The sequence below is a fragment of the Cervus elaphus genome, chromosome 15 (genome assembly GCF_910594005.1).
Source record: "Cervus elaphus chromosome 15, mCerEla1.1, whole genome shotgun sequence".
NCBI lineage: Eukaryota > Metazoa > Chordata > Mammalia > Artiodactyla > Cervidae > Cervus > Cervus elaphus.
Window position 1 is genome coordinate 93,317,616 of NC_057829.1, and position 20,398 is coordinate 93,338,013.

General features: G+C 58.7%; 1 protein-coding gene across 3 annotated transcripts in view; it reads left to right on the top strand.

Annotated features, from left to right (window-relative positions):
- Nucleotides 1-20,398, top strand: part of KNDC1 (kinase non-catalytic C-lobe domain containing 1) — a 52,665-nt gene that overhangs the window by 18,956 nt on the left and 13,311 nt on the right. The window contains exons 7-21 of one of the 3 annotated variants that reach the window (XM_043926750.1): nucleotides 1,014-1,128; nucleotides 1,789-1,860; nucleotides 1,947-2,008; nucleotides 9,796-9,954; nucleotides 10,453-10,530; nucleotides 11,033-11,126; nucleotides 11,649-11,811; nucleotides 11,880-12,553; nucleotides 12,799-12,943; nucleotides 13,588-13,685; nucleotides 14,285-14,628; nucleotides 16,498-16,527; nucleotides 17,971-18,064; nucleotides 18,148-18,245; nucleotides 18,384-18,604. In XM_043926750.1, coding sequence (XP_043782685.1) covers nucleotides 1,014-1,128; nucleotides 1,789-1,860; nucleotides 1,947-2,008; nucleotides 9,796-9,954; nucleotides 10,453-10,530; nucleotides 11,033-11,126; nucleotides 11,649-11,811; nucleotides 11,880-12,553; nucleotides 12,799-12,943; nucleotides 13,588-13,685; nucleotides 14,285-14,628; nucleotides 16,498-16,527; nucleotides 17,971-18,064; nucleotides 18,148-18,245; nucleotides 18,384-18,604 — 2,447 coding nt within the window. Of the gene's footprint in view, nucleotides 1-977; nucleotides 1,129-1,788; nucleotides 1,861-1,946; nucleotides 2,009-9,795; nucleotides 9,955-10,452; nucleotides 10,531-11,032; nucleotides 11,127-11,648; nucleotides 11,812-11,879; nucleotides 12,554-12,798; nucleotides 12,944-13,587; nucleotides 13,686-14,284; nucleotides 14,629-16,497; nucleotides 16,528-17,970; nucleotides 18,065-18,147; nucleotides 18,246-18,383; nucleotides 18,605-20,398 lie in introns of those variants that run through there. The other 2 variants (XM_043926751.1, XM_043926752.1) reach the window with 2 other exon arrangements.

The following is a 20,398-nucleotide window of genomic DNA, read 5'->3' on the forward strand; positions in this document are numbered from 1 at the left end:
AGAACTCAGGCCGCTGGCCAGGCACAGCCTGGGTGAGGCAGGCGGGGAAGCCGCAGGACCAGCGCGGCTGCACCCTGGGCGTAGAGTGGGGTCCGGGAGCGGTGAAGCCACTACCTCCGGAACCTTCCTCTAAACACGCACGTCTGTGTCTGAGGGTGGCGGCGCGGCCTAGCTCCTCCTGTAGCCCCAAAGCAGAGAACTCCCTCCCAGCTGAACTCAGTCTTCTGATTCTTGGACTTTTATGGGGTCGGGGTTGCAAGGAAAGGGGGACACACGGAACATGAAATCACCGTCTTAACCATTTCAAGTGTGCAGGTCGGTGGCATTAGGTTCTCACACTGCTGTGTGGACATCACCACCACCACCTCCAGAACTTTCTCATCTTCCCAAACTGAAACTGCCCGCTTGGAGCATGGACCGCTGTTCCCCTCCCCCAGCCCTGACACCCTCCCATCTGCTTCCTGCCTCTGGCTGTGACCCCTCAGTCCGTGATGTGTGAGGAATCAACGTCCCGTTGCGGCTGGCGTGTCACTGACCTGTGTCCCCAGGCTTCATCTGCGTTGTCGCTGTGTTGGAATTCCCTTCCTCGTTGGGGCTCAGTGATGTCCCTCGTGTGGATGGACCAATCATGCTTGTCCGTTCATCGCCCAGAGGCACTTGGGCTCTTCCACTTCTCTGTTCTTGTGAATCATGCTGTTTTGAACATAGGTGTGCAACTACATCTTCAAGACCCGCTTTTAAGTGGGATTGCCAGAGCAGATGGTAATTCCACGTCTGCTTCTCTGAGGGGCCTCCATGAAGCTTTTCCACACTGTTGCACGTTTTGTGTTTCCGCTGGCCATGCACAGGGGTCTGGACTCTCCACTCGCACCCCCATACCTGCTGTGCAGACGCGGGGACTCCCCAGCCTGTCGTGTAAGGGGAGGGGGCACACCCACCGTGTTGGATGTGGTCCTTGCCCCGTAACCCCCTCCTAGGTGCCTGCACCCTGAATGCGACTCCCCCACCCCCAGGACGTCTCCCTGCAGGACCTCCTGACCAAGCTGGGCCGGCCCTTCAAGGAGTACGAGCTCTGGGCTCTGTCCCACGCGTGCCTCAGCACCCTGCGGACGCTCGGCCAGCACCCAGGTGACCCCCCCACGGGCCCTCGCCCGGCCACCCACCCCAGTGTGTCTGGCCCGGAACCGGGGGGCCGCGTGGCTTCCCTTGCCCATGTGCTGTGTGCACAGCCTGGGGCGGGCGGCCGTGTCCACCCTGTGAGGCGGGGGCAGCCTGGGGTGTCAGCTCTGGTCTCAGGACCGAGGGGGTCAGAGCGCAGCTTAAAACGTGGGCCTTAGAGCAGGGACCCTGCGGCAGAGCTGGAGCCGTGTGGGGGGCTCAGCCATGCCCTCTCAGCAGGGCTGACTCTGTCCCCACTGGCCGGTGGGGAGTGGTCCGCGAAGCTCAGCCCTGCCAGGCAGAGAGACGGTCTCTGGCCCCACTGTGGTTCTGGCACGTGATGGATGGGGCAGTTGCTGTGGTCTGGCTTCCACTGGCCCATGAGCCTCGGCTGCGGGGGCCGGCCCCCAGCCTCCCCTGAGGCCCCTCCCCGGCAGCACTCAGCGGGCAGCCCGCGTTCCTCTGTCCCCCCTCTTCCCGCAGCGCCTGCACCCCGGCAGCCGCCCTGCCTGGGGCCCCTGGAAGGCTGCATCCGGAGGGGAGGGCTGCCCCGCCCTGACCGCGGCTCTGCCGGCCCTCGGGGGCCCTGACCTGCCCTCCCCTCCGCGCCCCCCCCCCCGCCCCCCACAGCCTACCTGTGTCTGGACTCCGTGCTGGTGGCCGAGGACGGAGCTGTGTGTTTCGGGCCACCTCCTGCCAACGGTGCGTGAGCGGGCTCGCCTGGGGCTGCACTAGCACCCAAGGCCGGGCTGAGGAGGCTCAGCGGGGTTTGGGGTCTTCTCTCTCAGGCGCTTACAACGAGTTCTTCCTGGCTCCCGAGGTCGCAGAGCAGAAGCTGACGACTGAGAAGGTACCCAGCTCTTCCACCCCTCCCCACCCGTCCCCGTGGTGTCCACACCCCTCCCCCGGCCTCCCGCACCCCTCCCCTGACCTCCCACACCCCTTCCCCCGACCTCCCGCACCCCCTCCCCGTGGTGCCCACACCTCCTCCCGAGAGCCTGGTGGGGAAAGGGGAGAGGACCAGCCCAGTGTGAGGACCATGGGGAGCTCAGGCGGCCCCCCTAGCGCAGCCCCTGGGTCCGGAGGCGCTGCGGGGCTGGGGAGCATCCACCTGGTCGGTGCCTCCCAGAAGGTGACGGGGTCACCCAGCCTGCACTTCTCCGTGGACCCCAGGACCCCACGGGTTTGCAAGGCACTTGTCAAACATACCCATTATTAAAAATTAACTTGTACAAACTTATAATCAAGTAAATTATGTTCAAAACCAAGGTAGAACTTCTGCTTCTGGGAACATGGGGGAGGGGTTAGTTCCTGCCCCCGCCAAGCACACGGTTCCTAAAGCGGGAGTGGATGGCAGGCAGGTGGGAAGCAGAGGCTGCCCCGGGGGATCCTTGGCCGGAAGCGGTGGTCCCGAGAGCCCAGGGGCACCTGCCTCACACGTGGAGGATGAAGGGCATCTCGGAAACCCCAGCGAGCACAGCTCAAGCGCAGGGGAAGCCCACACTCTGGAGCCAGAGCGGCAGGACAAGGGGAAGGCAGCCCACTCCGTCCGGGTGCTGGGAGAAGGCTGAGCAGCCAGGCTGTGACCCCCCGCCCTCCTGCCAGCGAGAAGGGCCCCCCCACAGCAGGGACGGTCTCCAAGGAGGCCTCAGGAAGAGCTGGGACTTGGCCATTGTCCACCTCCCCTCCAATAATCACTAAAAAATGAAATAGTTGTAAGTCTAACAAAGCATGTACAGGACTTGTATGCTGAAAACTTGAAAAGAAGTGAAAGTCTCAACTCAGTAATCTAAGCTCGCACCTCAAGAACCAAGGAAATGAAGAGTGAGATAGACCCAAAGCATAAAGAAGGAAACAGGGAAGATGAGAGCAGAAGTCAATGAAATGAAAATGGAGAAACAGCAGAGGAAACCAAGGAGAAAAGGACCAGCTCTTGGAAAAGACCAATAAAACTAATAAACTTACTGACGGAGCAAAACGTGAAGGGAGGCACAAACTACCAACATCAGGAATGACTCAGGGGACGTTCCCGGAGACCCTGCAGGCATCAAAAGGATAATGGAACACCACAGATGACTCCACACACATACATGCAACGCCTTAGATGGAATGGACCAATTCTTCACAAGACATCAACTACCTCGACTCACCCATGATGAAATAGACCTTGAATAGTCCCGTAACTGTTGAGGTGATTGAATTTACATTTTTAAACTCTCAAAAATTAACTTCCAGGTTCAGATGGTTTTACCTGGGTGCTCTACTGAAAGTTTAAAGAAGAATTAATGCCAATTCTACAGTCTTTTCCAGGAAACAGAAGTGAACACTTCCCAAACCATTTTATGAAGCTGTTATTACCCTGATGCCAAAACCAAAGATAATGCAACAAATATGCATATAGGTCAATATCCCTCATGAATATAAAGGCAAAAACCCTTAACAAAACATATGCAAATAGAATTCACTGATGTGTAAACACAGTTACACACCATAACCAAGTGGGGTTATTCCAGGGATGTGAGTTCAGGGATATATGGTTCAGTGTTTGAAAACCAATCAGTGTGGCCCAACATATAACCAGCTGAAGAAGAGAAACCCCACGATCACATTAATTGATGCATAAAAAGAATTTGGCAAAATTTGACACCCATTTATTTTTTTAAAAAAAAGAAACCGAAAAATAGGAAGAGAAGAAACTGCCTCAAAGAGCGTCTACCAAAAGAACCATACGGTTAGCACCATACTTGGTGGAAAGGCCACGGTCCAGAACAAAGTGAGGGTGCCCACTGACCACCCCATTCAACGTTGTGCTGGAAGTTCCAGCCACTATGATGATGCAAGAAAAGCAGGTGAGAAGCATAAACCCAGGAAGGAAGAAATAATACTGTCTGCAGATGACATGGTTATGTACATAGAAACTTCAAAGGCATTGCAAAGAATCTACAAAAAAGAAAAAATAAAGCCTCCCAGAACTTAGAAGTGAGTTCTGAAAGATCACAGGATATACAATAAACATTCAAAGATCAATTGTATTTCTATATACTAGCAATAAACATGTGGACACTAAAATTAAAAACATAATACGTTTATAGTCAAAAAAGTGAAATACTTAGATGTAAATCAAACAAAGAATGTACAGCCTTTGTATGCTGAAGGCCCCAAAATGCTGATTTAAAAAAAATTAAAGAAAATTTTGGGATGGAGGGCTAGGCAAAGAGTTGTTAGACTTGACACCAACAGCACTATCCATAAATTTTCCCATAGAAGGAAAAGTGGGTAAATTGAACTTTTCATCAAAACTTAAAACTGGCAAAGTGACATTTATTCCATGCGTGGAAGGCTGACTCAACAACTGAAAATCAATGTAATATATCACATAAACTAAAGAAGAAAAATCATATGTTTGTATCAGTAGATACTAAGCTTTTGACAAAATTCAACACTCATTCATAATAAAAATTCCCAGAAAACTAGGAATAGAAGAAAATTTCTTAAACTTGATAAAGAATATCTACAAAAATAGCCAACAGATAATTAACAGTGAGATGCTAGATAATTTACTCCTAAGACTGGGAAAAAGGCAAGAATGTCCCTTCTTATCACTCCTATTCAATATCGTACATTGATTTTAGCCTTTCTACTGAGTGTGTGGTGGTAACTCATTGTTTTAACTTGCATTCCCCAAATGCCATATGAAGTAGAACATCTTTCACACATGTATAAATGTGTTCATCTACATGTGTACAGATTTGTAGTAGCTCAGACAATGCAGCAATAAGACAAGAAAAGGAAATAAAGTGTATGTTGATTGAGAAAGAAGACTGTCTTTGTTTACAGCTGAGATGATTGAAATCATGTCAGAAAGTCCCAGATAATTAACAGAAATCTGGAACCGAGCAGTTATAGGAAGACTGCAGGGTAGAAGAGGAATGATACAAACATCGCTTGCTTTCCTTTTTATCAGCAATGAACAATCAGGATTTGAAATTTAAAAAACAATACCATTTATGCTAGCAGCACAAAAATCACTTAGGTATAAATATGTCTATGAGAAGGGCTTCCCAGGTGTCACTAGTAGTAAAGACCTTGCCTGCCGATGCAGGAGATGTAAAAGACACGGGTTCAATTGCTGGGTGGGAAAAATACTCTTGAGGAGGGCATGGCAACCCACTCCAGTCTTCTTGCCTGGACAATCCCATGGACAAAGGAGCCTGGCAGCCTACAGTCCATAGGATCACAAAGAGTCAGATGCGCTGAAGCGACTTAGTATGCATGCATGTGTATAAGAAACATATAAGGAAAACTACAAAACTAATATGAAAGAAACCAAAAAAGAACTAAAGAAATGGAAAGGCAGTCCATGTGCATAGATTGAAAGATCAATGTTATCACCGTGTCAGTTCTTCCCAGGTTGATCTACAGATCCAGAAAGTTATTTTGTAGCTATTGGTTTATATGAAGAAACAGGAGGCCCAGAATAGCGGACACAATATTGAAAAAGAACAGTCAGAGGCCTCACGTCACCCAGTTCTAAAACTGATTGTAAGCGACAGTAATCAAGTGTGGCCTTGGCAAAAGGAAAGACGAATAATAATGGAACAAATAAATGGAACAAGACTGCCCAGAAACACCCTTACAAATACAGTCAATTGGTCTCCAGCAAAACAGCAAAGGCAATGCTAGAGAAACAATGGTCTTCTCAACAAGTGGTGCTAGAACAGGACATCTACATGCAAAAAAATCTTTACACAGACCTTGCACTTTTCACAAAAATTAACTCAAAGTGAATCATAGACCTCGAAGCTATAAAACTTCTAGAAGATAATGAAGGAGAAAATCTAGACAAAACGTTAGACAAAATCTAAGCAAAGATTTAGAAACAAAACCAAAGGCATGATCTATGAAAGAAACAATCCATGTTAGACTTCATCAAAATTAGATGCTTCTGCTCCATAAAAGATGCAGTTAAGAGAATGAGAAGTCAGGCCACAGATGGGAGCAAAACCCATATCTGACAAAGGACTTGTATCCCAAATATGCTAAGAACTCTTAAAAGTCAACAACAGAGTGCCTGAAGAAGTATGGACAGAGGTTCTTAAAATTGTACAAAAGGCAGTGATCAAAACCATCCCCAAGAAAAAGGAATGCAAAAAGCCAAAATGGTTGTCAAGTAGGCCTTACAAATGCTGAGAAAAGAAGAGAAGCAAAAGGCAAAGGAGAAAAGGAAAGATATACCCATCTGAATGCAGAGTTCTAAACAATAGCAAGGAGATAAGAAAGCCTTCCTCAGTGATCAGTGCAAAGAAATAGAGGAAAACAATATAATGGAAAAGACTAGAGAGCTCTTCAAGAAAATTAGAGATACCAAGGGAATACTTCATGCAAAGATGGGCTCAGTAAAGGATATGGGCCTAACAGAAGCAGAAGAAATTAAGAAGAGGTGCCAAAAAAATACACAGAAGAACTATACAAAAAAGGTCTTAATGACCCAGATAATCACAATGGTGTGATCACTCACCTAGAGCCAGACATCCTGTAGTCTGAAGTCAAGTGGGCCTAAGGAAGCATCACTACAAACAAAGCTAGTGGAGGTGATGGGATTCGAGCTGAGCTATTTCAGATCCTAAAAGACGATGCTGTGAAAGTGCTGCAGTCAATATGGCAGCAAATTTTGAAAACTCAGCAGTGGCCACAAGACTGGAAAAAATCAGTTTTCATTCCAATCCCAAAGAAGGGCAATGCCAAAAAATATTCAAGCTACCACACAATTGCACTCATTTCACATTTCTAGCAAGGACATGCTCAAAATTCTCCAAGCTAGGCTTCAACAGTATGTGAACCGAGAACTTCCAGATGTTCAAGCTGGATTTAGAAAAGGCAGAGGAACCAGACATCAAATCGCCAACATCCACTGGATCATAGAAAAAGCAAGAGAGTTTCAGATAAACATCTACTTCTGCTTCATTGACTACACTAATGCCTTTGACTATGTGACTATGTGGATTACAACAAATGTGGAAAATTCTTAAAAGAGATGGAAATGCCAGACCACCTGACCTCCCTCTTAAGAAACCTGTATAGGGGTCAAGAAGCAACAGTTAGAACTGGACATGGAACAGCAGACTGGCTCAAAATTGGGAAAGGAGTACATCAAGACTGTATATTATCACAATAATTTTGAACAGACACCTCACCAAAGATACCAGATGGCAAGTAAGCACATGAAAGATGTCGCACTTCATATGGCACTTGCGAATGCAAAGTAGAGCAGTGAACTCCCACCGCACGCTCAGCAGACAGGCTAAAATCAAAACCCTGACAGCAGCAAAGGCCGACAAGGGTGAGGAACAACGGGAACTCTCATCCATCGCTACGGGGACCCAGACGACCCAGACATGTTTCTTAGAGAGATGAAACTTGTGTTCACGTGAAGTCCTAGACACGACTGTTCACGGCGGCCTTGTTGGCCACAGCCACGGCTGGAGGTCTTTTGGCTCAGATGTCTTCCGCAGAGCAGCAGAGCCGCGGCAGCAGTGACGGAGCCGAGAGGAAGACGTCAGCCCCAAAGGCTGCATAGCGTGAGGTCCCATTTATGTGAAGTGACAAGATTAAGAAATGGAGAACAGATGAATCGTTGCCAGCAACTAAGGCTGGAGGGGACAGGTCGGATCCTGGTGACGGCAAAGCCCCACATCTCTTGGGGTCCACACCGGGGGCCTGGCTGTGACACCGCACCAAGCCTGGAGGGCGTCCCCGCTGCGGCCGAGTGAGGGCGCCTGGGCGTCTCTGGGTCATCCCCTGCAACTGTGCGCATCTAGTTACCTCAAAATTAAAAGTTGATAAATACTCAAAATTAGCAACTTCCTAGTGATCCAAACTAAATCAGGAACTAAAGAGCCTCTTGAGGAGGGTGAAAGAGGAGAGTGGAAAAGCTGGCTTAAAACTCAGCATTCAAAACCCTAGGATCAGGGCATCAGGTCATGGCAAACAGATGGGGAAAAGTGGATGAAGTGACAGACTTTTATTTTCTTAGGCTCCAAAATCACTGCAGACGGTGACTGCAGCCATGAATTTAAAAGACTCTTGCTCCTTAGAAGAAAAGCTATGACCAACCTAGACAGCATACTGAAAAGCAGACATACCACTTTGCCAACAAAGGTCCATCTAGTCAAAGCTATGGTTTTTCCAGTGGTCATGTATGGATGTGAGAGTTGGACCATAAAAAAGGCTGAGGGCCAAAGAACAAATTATGGTGCTGGAGAAGACTCTTGAGAGTCCCTTGGACTACAAGGAGATCCAACCAGTCAGTCCTAAAGGAAATCAACTCTGAATATTCATTGGAAGGACTGATGGTGAAGCTGAAGCTTCAACACTTTGGCCACCTGATGTGAAAAGCCGATTAACTGGAAAAGACCCTGATGCTGGGGAAGACTGAAGGCGGGAGAAGGGGTGACAGGGTGAGATGGTTGGAGGGCATCACCGACTCGATGGACATGAGTCTGAGCAAGCTCCGGGAGACAGTGAAGGGCAGGGAGGCCTGGCGTGCTGCCGTCCGCGTGGATGGCATCACCGACTCAATGGACCCGAGTTTGAGCAAGCTCCGGGAGACAGTGAAGGGCAGGGAGGCCTGGCGTGCTGCCGTCCGTGTGGATGGCATCACCGACTCGATGGACCCGAGTCTGAGCAAGCTCCGGGAGACAGTGAAGGACAGGGAGGCCTGGCGTGCTGCCGTCCGTGGGGTCGCAAAGAGTCGGGCACAATTGAGCAACTGGACAACATGACTTGACATAGTTGGCTGTGTCTGTGCTTCGGGGCGAGAGCCCCATAGGAAGAGGCCCCCCCGTCTTCCCCCTCCCCGCTCCACGGCACCACCTTGATGGCTGGGACCTGGCCACGCACGAGTCTTCACGCCATGGAAATCCACCAGTGCTGAACTCAGGGCTTGATTCCTTGTCTTGTCAGTTGACTAGACTTAATGACGGACGTGGTGGAGGAATTTGACAACAAGATCGAACTGAAGAGTGCATCAGGTCTGGGAACAACCCCGGGGGGACTCGGCCACAGTCATCTGACTCAGCACGTCTGTGGTGTGCCTCTGGTTTCGCTTTCACTTTTCGAGAGAAACAAAGGTATCGGCCACGTGTAGGTCGGAAGCTCATGTTGGTCACAGGTCGGCTGCAGACCCAAGAGTCGGATACAAATCGGAGGGAGCCCTCGGGGAGAAGCGGCCGACTCCACACACTTACAGAGAGGAGCAGCGGCCCTTCCTCGACACTCGCAGTGTGTGTGACACACCTTTGTGTCAGCACATTGTAGAACAGACCTCTGTGGGCCCTGGGAGGATGTGTTTTTGTTCAGACAGCCCGTTTTCAGCATTTAGCAGCACGGTAGGGTTTCGGGGGACTCCGGGCCTCGAACCCCCATGAGGCCACCTTCCCCTTGTGGAAAACAAGCTGAAAGATGTGGCCGGGGCCCAGGTCCTCCTGCTCATGCTGAGGCTCTGACGCCTGTGGGTATTGGTCAGCCGTGCAGAGCCTGGCTTGCAGCTCGGGGTCTGTGGTGAGGCCTCCAGGCTCTGAGGACGCCCCCCACTTGGGGGCAGTTCTGAGCCCACGGCCCGCCCCTCTCCCCACCCAGGCCTCCGTATACTGTGTGGCCGCGGTCCTATGGACGGCCGCCAAGTTCAGCGTCCCCCGAGACCGCAAGCTGGCCTTGCCACGCAGGCTCAAGACGCTCCTCCTGCACATGGCCAGACGCAGCGCCCAGGAGCGGCCTTCTGCCGCGGAGGCCATCGAGGTACCTGCACCGCGGGGGCCCCGACTCGAGGCCTGGGGCCGGGACCGGCTCTCATCTCTGGGGCAGAGCGGTGTCAGACGGGGAGGGCGCAGGTTCACTTATGGATGGGGCCTCTGCTGCTCACCTCCTGATCTTCCCCCAGCTTGTCCTGGTCTCCAGTGCATCCGCCAGCCAGGTGGAAGGGGGTAGCCTGGGCCCGAGCATGGACCCCTGATCCCCTACAGACCCCTACACGCCTGACTTCCCCATCCTCCTCCACGGGTCCAGCAGGCTGGGTGTGGCCCCTCGTTCCGTGGCGTCCCAGCTGACCATGGCCAGGACAGCCAGGGACTCAGAATCGCAGCCCAGGCCCCCAGGCTCTCCCCATGAAGGGGTGCCGTGGGGTCCTCCTGCTGAGAAGCCCAAGCCTCCGGCTGCCACCGCGCACTCCAACAGGCTCTGCCCCGGGAGTGCACGGCATGGCCGAGTGTCTGGACGCCTGGCTGTGCTTGCTTTCAGACCTGCAGTGGTTACCTCCTGCAGCGGGGCATGGACAGCCGTAAGATCCTGGCCCACCTGAGGGCGCTGACCTGTCGGGTAAGCCGGGCACCGCAGACCCTCTGTGCTACCCCGGGCCATGGGGGGAGGCTCCCCCTCTTCCAGTTCAGGGAGGTGGAGACTCCTGGCCAGGGCAGCAGGTCACGCCCCATCCTCTGGCCTTACTGTGCCGCTGTCGGGGGGCCAGGCCCCCGCCCTGGTCTCTGCTGAACCCCTGGCACGTCGTGGGGGTCACAGAGTGACCCTCAGCTTCCAGGCCTGACCAGGCAGGGCCACATCAAGTGGCGACACTGTCCTTCGGATGTGGACACGAACTGGCTACCTTCATCCACATGAGGCCTGGCGGCCCCAGGCATGACCAGCCCTCACCCCAGGAACCAGAGGAACCCGCTGCTCCGGGAAACCCGTGTGGCCCGGGGGCTCCCGCTCCAGAGAGACCAAAGCCAGGCCCGTCAACAACGGGGGGGCTTGGGCTGCGGAGGCCGCGCCCCCGGGGCCTCACGTTCATCTCAGCGGAGCTGGCCGTGTCCTTCCGTCCCAGGTTTACCAGGAAGAGGAGACCATCGGTCTGCAGCACGCTTTCTCGGTGGTTAAGCTGGACCCCAGCCTGGCGGCTGCACCCCAACCTCACTCAGGTAGGACTTGGGACCGGCCCTCCCCGCCTCCCCTGCCTCCAGGAATCCAGCCCCATGTGGATGCTGGATGTGGCCGAGGACCCCAGATGGTGTGTCCAGAGCTAGCCCCCGGCCGCCCTGCCTCACTCCCCCCGGCTCCTCTGACCCTGTCATTCAGGCCTCCCAGTGCCCAGCGGCCGGAGCAGGGGACTCGCCCCGCGTCGTGGCCCCTGCCTCCCAGTGCACCCCCACAGGACCCGCAGAGCCTCCCGTCTGCAGCCGGGTCACTGGCCTGTTCCAACCTTCCAGCCACTCAGCCAAGTACCGCGCCCTCCCTCCCAGCTCAGGGCAGCCCCGGACGCTCCTCCTTCAGGCTCTCTCCTTGGACTCTCCCTTGCAGCGGCCCTGGGCTTGCTGGCCCATCCAGGCAGCACCCACACAGGCCCGCATTCCCGATGGCCGGCACTCCCTATGGCCGGCCCCCAGGAAGGCAGCGCCCACGAAGGCCCTCACCCACCCCGGTCGCCCTGTGTTTGTCCCCAGACCTCGTGTGGCTCACTGGCAAAAGCAGGCTCGAGGCCGTGCAGGGGCCAGTGCCTGGTCAGCCCTCTGGCCTCCGAGGGGCCGAGCTGCTGCCAGAGGCGCTTGCCTCCCCGGACACTCACTCCAGGCCCATCGTCCCTACTGCGGACGCAGGTGTCTGCAGGTGAGTGCCGCTCCTGGGGGCTGTTGGGGTCCCAGGCACCCCCTGAGTGTCGTCTGCTCCGCTCACAGGGACAGGCCCACCCTGACCTCAGGGCCAGCCGAGCGGCCAGAGGACGGAGGCCAGCTGGACCTGCAGGGTGATGGGAAGCAGGCCCCTGGCCCGGAGACAGCTGTGCAGCCGGCGCCCAGCCCCTCAGGGCCCCTCAGGGAGTCAGCACCAAGAGGCTCGGCCCAGGGGTGCCCCTGGCCCCCAGCCCCCACCAGCCCACCAGAGGGGCCCTCAATGCTGCCACCAGAATCTCCAGCCCCAACCCCGCCCCTGGAGACACAGGTGTCCTCCCAGGATGGAGGGGCAGATGAGCCTGTCCCAATTCGAGCATCTTCTGTTGGGCTTCTGCCCCAGCCCCCCAGGCCCCCCACAGCGCCCCCCAGCCCTCATCACCCAGCCGAGCCGCCTAGAAGCAAGACCACCCAGGAGGCAGGCCAGGAACCTGAAGGCCCCCCGTCAGCCCCACAGGGCCCCTCCCCAGCCACAGGGAATCCAGACAGTCCCGGGGACGCCCCAGGACGCCAGCCCGAGTCGCCCCAGCCAGCAGACCGCAAGCTCTGTCCGTCCGGCGTGGATGCCCCGCCCCTCCCGGAGGGGGCGGCCTGCCCGTCACTGCAGGAGGCCACGCGCCTCATCCAGGAAGAGTTTGCCTTCGACGGCTACCTGGACCGCGGGCTGGAGGCTCTGATCATGGGTACGAGGGGTCACAGGGCCCAGGAGCAGGGGCGGGCACGCGGGCACGGGGTAGGTCACCACGGGAGCCCGCCGCCACGTCGCGGCCCAGCGCGAGCGGAGCAGAGCCCTTCCGCGGCCGCAGGAGGAGGGTCCTAGACGCGCCCGCCCCTCCCCTGGCTGTGCGCCCAGCCCTGCAAGCCCCTGGGACCAGGGGGACCCGGAAAATCGCTCACCACATCCTGACTGGTCCCTCCGCCAACGCAGGGGAGTACATTTACGCCCTGAAAGACCTCACCTACGCCACGTTCTGCGGGGCCATATCAGAGAAGTTCTGCGACCTCTACTGGGGCGAGAAGCTGCTGCAGAACCTCTTCAAGGTGGTGAACGGACGGACGCCGCCCTCGGGGAAGTAAGACCACCCCTGGAGCGGACCCCCGGCTCCTCCCCCGGGCCCCCGCCCCCACCTGCCCCAGGGCTCACCTCCAGCCCGCGTCTAGCTGGGCGCTCCCCGGGGCAGCCACCACGGGCCCCCTTCCGCGTGAAGTGCTCCCTGCGCAACCGCTCCTCGGGCAGGAAGGGGAGTTGGGCCCCTATGGGGTTGGGCGGGTGCCCCTGCAGGGACGTGTCCCCCTGCCCAGCTCCCTCCTGGGTCGGAGGTGAGGCGGCAGCTGCGGAAGTCTGCCGGCCCTCCCCAGCACTCCCAGCCCCCATCCTTCACAGGAGAGGCCGGGTGCCTGCGGCCCAACCCCTCCTGGGGGGCTGCAGAGGGCAACGTGGGCGGGGGACCCAGCAGACCTGTGCCTGGAGCAGCTGGGTGCCCTGATTCCCAAGCCAGCCGGAGCCCCATCTCAGCCCCAGCCCTGTTTTTGCAGCAGCCCCCCTCCCGGGGGGAGACAGATGCCCAGAAGGCCCGCTGTCAAAAGGCCGTGTCCACACTGCCTGCGGCCAGGCTGTCCTCTGTCCTGAGGCCCCCACCTCCCGCCCGGGGCACCTCTGGGCAGCCTGGGGAGGGGTCCTGGGGGGCGCCTGCAGGGTTCTCTGTTCTGATGGCAGTGCTTCCGAAGAGACGGGGTCACAGCCCGAGGACAGCGGGATCCGCGCTACGAGCAGCTGCTCGCCGTCCAGCAGAAGGGCCTCGCGTCTTAGGTCGGGTGAGACAGGGCTCTGGGGTGAGACCCTCCTCCAGGGGGTCCGTTCTGTGGGGGGCAGGTGGGGAGAGTGCTCCCCAGGCCCGCAGTGGGCAGCAAGGGTGAGGGCTGGGTCAGCAGTGTGGTGATGGTGTGACAAGGGCATCTTTCCTGGGCACGAGCCACTTAAGACCCCAAGGCCTTGCCTGCAGCTGGAGCCCCGGGCTCCTGACAACTGAAGTCTCGGTCATGTCCCCAAACGCCGTCTGACACGTCAGGGCCCTAGGGACCAGGCAGTGTGGCTGCGCTCACGCCCAGGATGGCCCCCGTACCACGCACACACTCGGATGTGCGCTGGGTGGAGGTGCCCAAGAACAGCCCGCTGCTCGCTGGGACCCCAGGTTCCCAGGTCCCTCTACCTCGTCTGAGAACAGTCCCAGGTTCCCTGGGATCTCCTCCCTGACTCTGCCCCGCACAGTGGCCCACTCGGAAGGGGACCCAGGGACCCGACCCTGAGGACCCTCCCAGCCCCTCCTCGGGACCTGATGCCTCTCCCAACAGTCAGGGCTGAACTATCTCCCGGAACCCGCGTCGCCATGCGTGACCCCCTCTCCTCTGTCCAGGGAAGGAGAAGCCGGGTGTGGACTCAGACGAGCTCTCTCAGGGCAACTTCGAAGTGGGGTTCCGACCTCAGCAGTCAGTCAAAGCCGGGAGGGACCGGCAGCCGGAGGCCCAGCCGCAGGGCGGGGGCCTGGCCAGGGGCGCCGAGGCTGAGTCCCAGCCCCCCCGGCCCCCCAAGCACGGCCTGGCTGTGAGCCCCGCCCCGGTGGGCATGCCGAGCTGCAGCCCCGGCTGGTGCAGCGCCTTCTACGAGGCCGACTGTTTCGGCGCGGACGTGCACAGCTACGTGCAGGAGCTGGCCGGACAGAAGGGCCCCAGGGATCCTGCGGCCAACGCCCAGAGCCCGGTGAGCCCCATGCTTGTCTCGGCCTGGGGGGCGGTGCTGGCCCCATGCTTGCCCTTGACTGGGGAATGGGGGGTGGTGCTCGGGCCGGCGCGCCGTGGGCCACGAGGACGTGTTCCAGCCAGGGCTCCCAGGTCCCACCTGCTCCCGCGGCCACCATGCTGGGTGGTGCTCCCACTGTTTGCTTCCAAGGGGGGTTGTGCTCATCTGTGTGCACCCCCCACCTCGGAGGCAGGAACCAGCTTTTCTCTCTTTGGGCTCTTGGTCACCAAGGGCCGGCTGGCAGGAGGTCACCTTGCCCTGGGGACCACAGCCAGGTTTGGGCAGCAGGGCCAGCATCACGAGGTGAGAAGCATCTGGCCTGTGGTGGTCAGCTTGGCCAGGCCCCAGGGTGGCTTCTCTGGTGGGCAGCACACTCTGTGTGCCCCTCCGGGTCAGGGGCAGCCCCGGCTCCTCCCAGGTCAGCAGGGTGACGGCAGGCCCTGGACTGGAGTGTCCAGGCCTGGCCAGCCTGCATGCAGGGCAGCCCCCCAGAGCTCTGAACCCAAGGTCTCTGCCTGGCCACTGGGGGTCTGCCCCTTCATGACCAGGAGCCCTGACTGCAGCCTCCCCTCCCAAGTGACCAGGGCTCCCACCCCCCCCCACAGCCACGCGGGGTGCGGTCGCGGGGGACAGACAGGATGGAGCGGCCAGCGGCCAGGTGCCCCACTCCCCCCCCCCCGCAGCCCCGTGCCTCAGCACCGTCCAGCCACACCTTCCCAGTGTCCTCACCTGGCCACCCAGCCCCAGGAGAGAGCGAGCCCCACCGGCTCAGTCCTGAGAGCCAGCAGCCGCCTGTGCTCTTGGCGACCACGGGTCGTGTGTGTGCTCAGCTGTGCCGGCTCTGTGACCCCAGGGACAGTGACCCGCCAGGCCCCTCTGTCCATGGGGCTCTCTAGGCAAGAACACTGGAGTGGGCAGCCACACCCTCCCCAGGGCTCTTCCCACCCAGGGACTGAGCCCGCGTCTCCTGTCTCGTGCACCAGTGGGCGGGTTCTTTACCGCTGCACCACCTGGGAGCCCGTATGCACTGTAACTGAATCTAATAGAGAAGCCCTGCGGGGGGGTCCCCCGAACCCTGGTGGGCTTCCTTGGCAGCCCCTCAACTCCGAGCCCAGGCACCCACAGCATCTCACCAAGGCACTGCTGCCACACTGATCTCAGCTGGACCGAGAGATGGGGCCCCTGATGAGGGCCCCTGGGCGGCGGGGCCAGGAGGATGTGGCCCCTGCAGAGGCAGCTCCACGCGGACCTGCCAACAGCCCCCGCTCGACGGCGCTGGGCAGCACAGTGGGCCGACCTGAGTGTCCTCTGATGGCACAGATCACATGCTCCAATGTCACAGGTCATGACCTCTGACACCACAGGTCACGACCTTGGACGTCACAGTCACAATCGCTGGTGGCATTATATCAGTGTGGACAGGCAGCCTGTTTCCAGCCCGCGCCATGCTCAGGGCCAGGGAGGGTGCTGCCTGTTGCTTCCTGGGCAGGTGCCTGGTGGGGTCCGAGGGGCCCTTGTCCTGGATCCCGGGCTCTCCAGGTGTGGCACTCCTGGAGGGAGACTGGACCGTGGATGAGCCTGGCTGCCCCCTGCGTCCCCTGAAGGTGGTCCTTAAAGGTGGACGTGGAGACCAGCTCGCGTCCCAGATGCGCTGGGCCCCGTCTGCGGCTTGCTGGCAACCCCACTGCTGGGACGAGGCTCCCACACCAGGTCCCGCAGCGGCTCTGCCGGCAGTGCACACGGGGGTCGGTCCCGAGGGGCGCGGTGGGCTGGGAAACGCCGGGCGGACAACCGGTGACCGTGTCTCTCCCTTCTTCCTGCCCCCGGAAGGCGTGTCCCCTGGAACCTGAGTGCAGGCAGGTGAGTGTCTGTGCGCCTCTGCTCTGGGCCCGGGTGACCCTGACCCCAGCTCCACACTCGCAGACCCACCGTGTCTGTTACAGACAGGGGTCTCGGGAAAACACAAAGGCATAAAAAACCCGTGGACACGTTTCATGTCTGCCACCCAGCAGGCACGCGCGCATGAGGCTGGGGTGGGCAGAGCCGCAGGAGGGCGCCTGGTCACCTCCCGTCGCTGACCACGCGGGGGCGCCGTCCGCCCGGCTGCGTCACCTCCCGCCGCTGACCATGCGGGGGCGCCGTCCGGCCGGCTGCGCCGGCGGCCTGTGGTCGCGCGTGTCTCCATTCAGCTTGCTGTCCTAACAAGGCTTTACTCCGAGCGTTTAAGTGGGAGGCACTGGTTGACATTTACCTCCCTTTTCTCTTTGTCCACACTTTCTGGGGTTTCCACCTTGTGCATCCTGCTTTATTTATTGTCTACCTCAGGTCCACGTAAATCCAGTGGCCAGCAGGCCTAAGTTGTGCCTCAGGTCATCCCCGTTTATCTGTCTAATGAACGGATGCTCCTTTAATTCTATGAGAACAACCCTTGGTCGGGTTAGGGCAGGAGGAAATAACCTAAATTCAACAGACCCAGTGTTAAACGTGGACCCATCGCCCGAACCCGCCTGGGGCCAAGCCCACCAGTGTGGCTGCCAGGCTGTGCCCACGGGGCTGACGCCCGCTCACACTGACCACCCTGCGAATCCTCATTCACGCATTTATCCTTAAGGTCTCAGCCTGGCTGACGCCCCTGCTGTCCTTGGGGCTCTGCGTGGAAGCGCAGTGCTGGGCTCCTTCCTGGGGGCTGCGTGTGGCTCCAGGCAGGACTGGCTTGGGGGGCTTCCCAGGGTCTGCACTGCTGGGCGTGTCCAAGCTTCATGCAAAGCCAGCAGCTGAGCACATGGGGGGGGGCCTCCAGCCCACATTGCACAGGGGTCCTGGGGGCGGCAAGCATGGGGTGCGGGCCTCAGTGGATGGGTCTGGGGCCACAGAGGGGCCTCGTGGGACCACAGGTGCCCACGGACCTTCACTCACGGCCGATCCCCGAGACCGAGGAAACCATGAGAGGCGTGGCCCCGGGTCCCCCCAGCCGGGGACGCAGCACCTGGACTTCTCTCCGGAAGGCAGCCCCTCTGACCTGGATACGCCCGCCCTGCTCTGCCCGCCTTTCCTCCTGGGCGGCTGCGGGGAGGCCGGGCGGCCTGGTGGGGAGGGCTGGTGGTCACCGACACCACACACGTTTAGCCGCCTTGTTTCAAGCGAGTCCATCGAATCTGGTTTTTTCCACTCTATTGAGATGTCTCCCAGTTCCACTGACCAGACGCAGACGTCCCGAAGGCCCGCCTCGGCCCTGTGGGCAAGTCTGCCTCCCCTGAACCCCCGAGGGCAGGCGCCAGGGGCTCACGACTCTTCCCTCTCCAGGAGCTGGAGCAGCAGCTCATGATCGAGAAGAGGAACTTCCGAAAGACCCTCAAGTTCTACCAGAAGCTCCTACAGAAGGAGAAGCGGAACAAAGGTAGCCTCACGGGACCAGGGCCGGGCTGGGGTCAGGCATCCCCAGAGGGTCGGGCGCTTCGTGCTGAGTCCATCCACCCCCAGGCTCCGAGGTGAAGACCATGCTGTCCAAGCTGAAAGGGCAGCTGGAGGAGATGCGGTCCAAGGTGCAGTTCCTCGGGCTGGCCAAGAAGTACCTCCAGGCAAGGCCCCCGCCCCTCCCTCCAGAGGCTCCTCCCACTAAGCCCTCGGAAACACACCCGCCTCTGAGCGGCTGCCCCAGGTCAGGGACGGGGTGAGTGGACGGCTGGGCAGGCAAACAGCGCTGACTCGCGCCCCAGGTCGTGTACGCGGAGCAGTGGGGCCTGGAGCCCTGCGCACTGCCCGTGATCGTGAGCATCGCGGCTGCCCACTGTGACACGCTGGACTTCAGCCCCCTGGACGAGTCCTCCTCCCTCATCTTCTACAACGTCAGCAAGCACCCGCGCGGCAGCCGGCAGCCCAAGGCGCGCGTTCTGCAGGCCGGCACCCCGCTGGGTCTCATGGCCTACCTCTACTCCAGGTGAGGCCTGGGGGACGCTGGGACCCCTGTGCCCCCCAGGCTCCCGGAGACCAGGGCGGAGCAGGCCCAGGGCCGGGTGGAGGAGGTGGGGCGTCTCCCTGCACTCCTGAGATGGCTCTGCACATTTCTATGTAGTTTCCATCAGAAATCTAAGTTTGTGTCAGTGCCCACTGGCCTCCTTGGCCAGGCTCCCGGCTGAGGGGCCCAGACCCAACCGCACGGGTCTGTGGGTTTGGGTCAGCTGTGCAGGGGGCACTTTGAAGGAGACCCCAGGAACCCGGCCGCCATGGCTGACAGCCTGGCGGACTCCTGACTCCACACAGGCGGGACCCCTGAGGCACTGTGACCCCCAAGGCACCATGACCGCACCCAGCTTCCTAGGTCGGATGCCCCTTAACTAACACGGAGCTCCGGGGCTGCGGGCAGCTTGCACCCAGCCAGCTCTCCACAGCGCCGCTGGGCGTGAGCAGGGTTTAGGCTCACGTGCACGCCTGCTAAGTCACTTGAGTCGCAACGACTCTACACGACCCCAGGGACTGTAGCCCACTGGGCTCCTCTGTCCCTGGGATTCTCCAGGCAAGAAAACTGGAGTAGGTTGCCATGCCCTCCTCCGGGGATCCTCCTGACCCAGGGATCAAACTCACATCTCTTATGGTTCCTACACTGCAGGCGGGTTCTTGACCGCTGAGCCACCGGGGAAGCCCCTTAGGCTCATGCGACCCCAAATAATAACGCAGGCGCAAGGGCTCGCCTGCAGTAGGGAGGGGCCAGGCCGCTCGCTCCCAGGGGCCCCCAGGCACCCCTGACCTCCCCTTCTCTCCATGCACCCACGAGCCCCACCTGGGGCTCAGGCTGTGGGCAGCTTCCTAAAGGGCCCCAACCGGGTTGGACACAGACCTCCTCTCATGTGACGGTGGGAGCGTCACCCCCGGGTGGCTTCCAGGGGCTCAGCACGCCGCTCTGGAACCCCTGGGCTCTTCTCTGGGCTGGAGGCTGTTGACAGCCAGTGGGGGACAGGACCCTCCGGGGGCAGCTGCCTCTGCCCCACCGGTCGCCCTCCCCAGGTGGGCTGCTGGGGGCCGCTTCCTCCGCCTCCCCTGCGGGGTGGGGTGTCACTCAGCACCTCAGCCCCAGAACTGCTCCAGGAGACGTTATGTGTGTGTCATGGGGCGTGTGTGTGACGCGTGAGCACAGCGCCCCCGAGAGGGCGTCCCCTCTGCGGGCAGCCAGACACGGCTGCCCAGTCCCGCCTGCGCCTGACTGGTGTCCGGCAGGGGCCAGCGGGCTCTGGGGTCCTCAGTCCTGGACCCTCATCTCCTTTCCGCTCTCCTGGCCCCGAGGGGGGCCCTGCCTGAGGTCGAGGACCCAACGCCCCCCCTGCCTCTTTCCTGACAGTGATTTGTGGCTGGGGAAGGGCCCCTGCACGCACTCAGCTTTCTGAATTAGAAACCTCTCCTCAGGTTTCTAAGAGGAGACACAGGGACAGCCTCAAAAACTGAGATTAAGAAAGTCTTCAGGGACCTCCCTGGCCTGGCATCCGGTGGTGGAGACCCTGATCTTCCAATGCAGGGGATGCAGGACTTGCTCCCTGCTCAGGGAACCAGGTCCCGAAAGCCGCATAGTGCAGCCAAAAAAAAACCTTTAAAAAAATAAAATTTAAAAAACGTCTTCAAACTGAAAATGTTTAGGAATTTCTAATGTGATCAATACCCTGCACCCCCGGCTCATTGGTTCTGAGTGGTGGTCCAGCCAGTGCCTCCAGCACAGGGCTCTCATGTTCACATGCAAGCACTC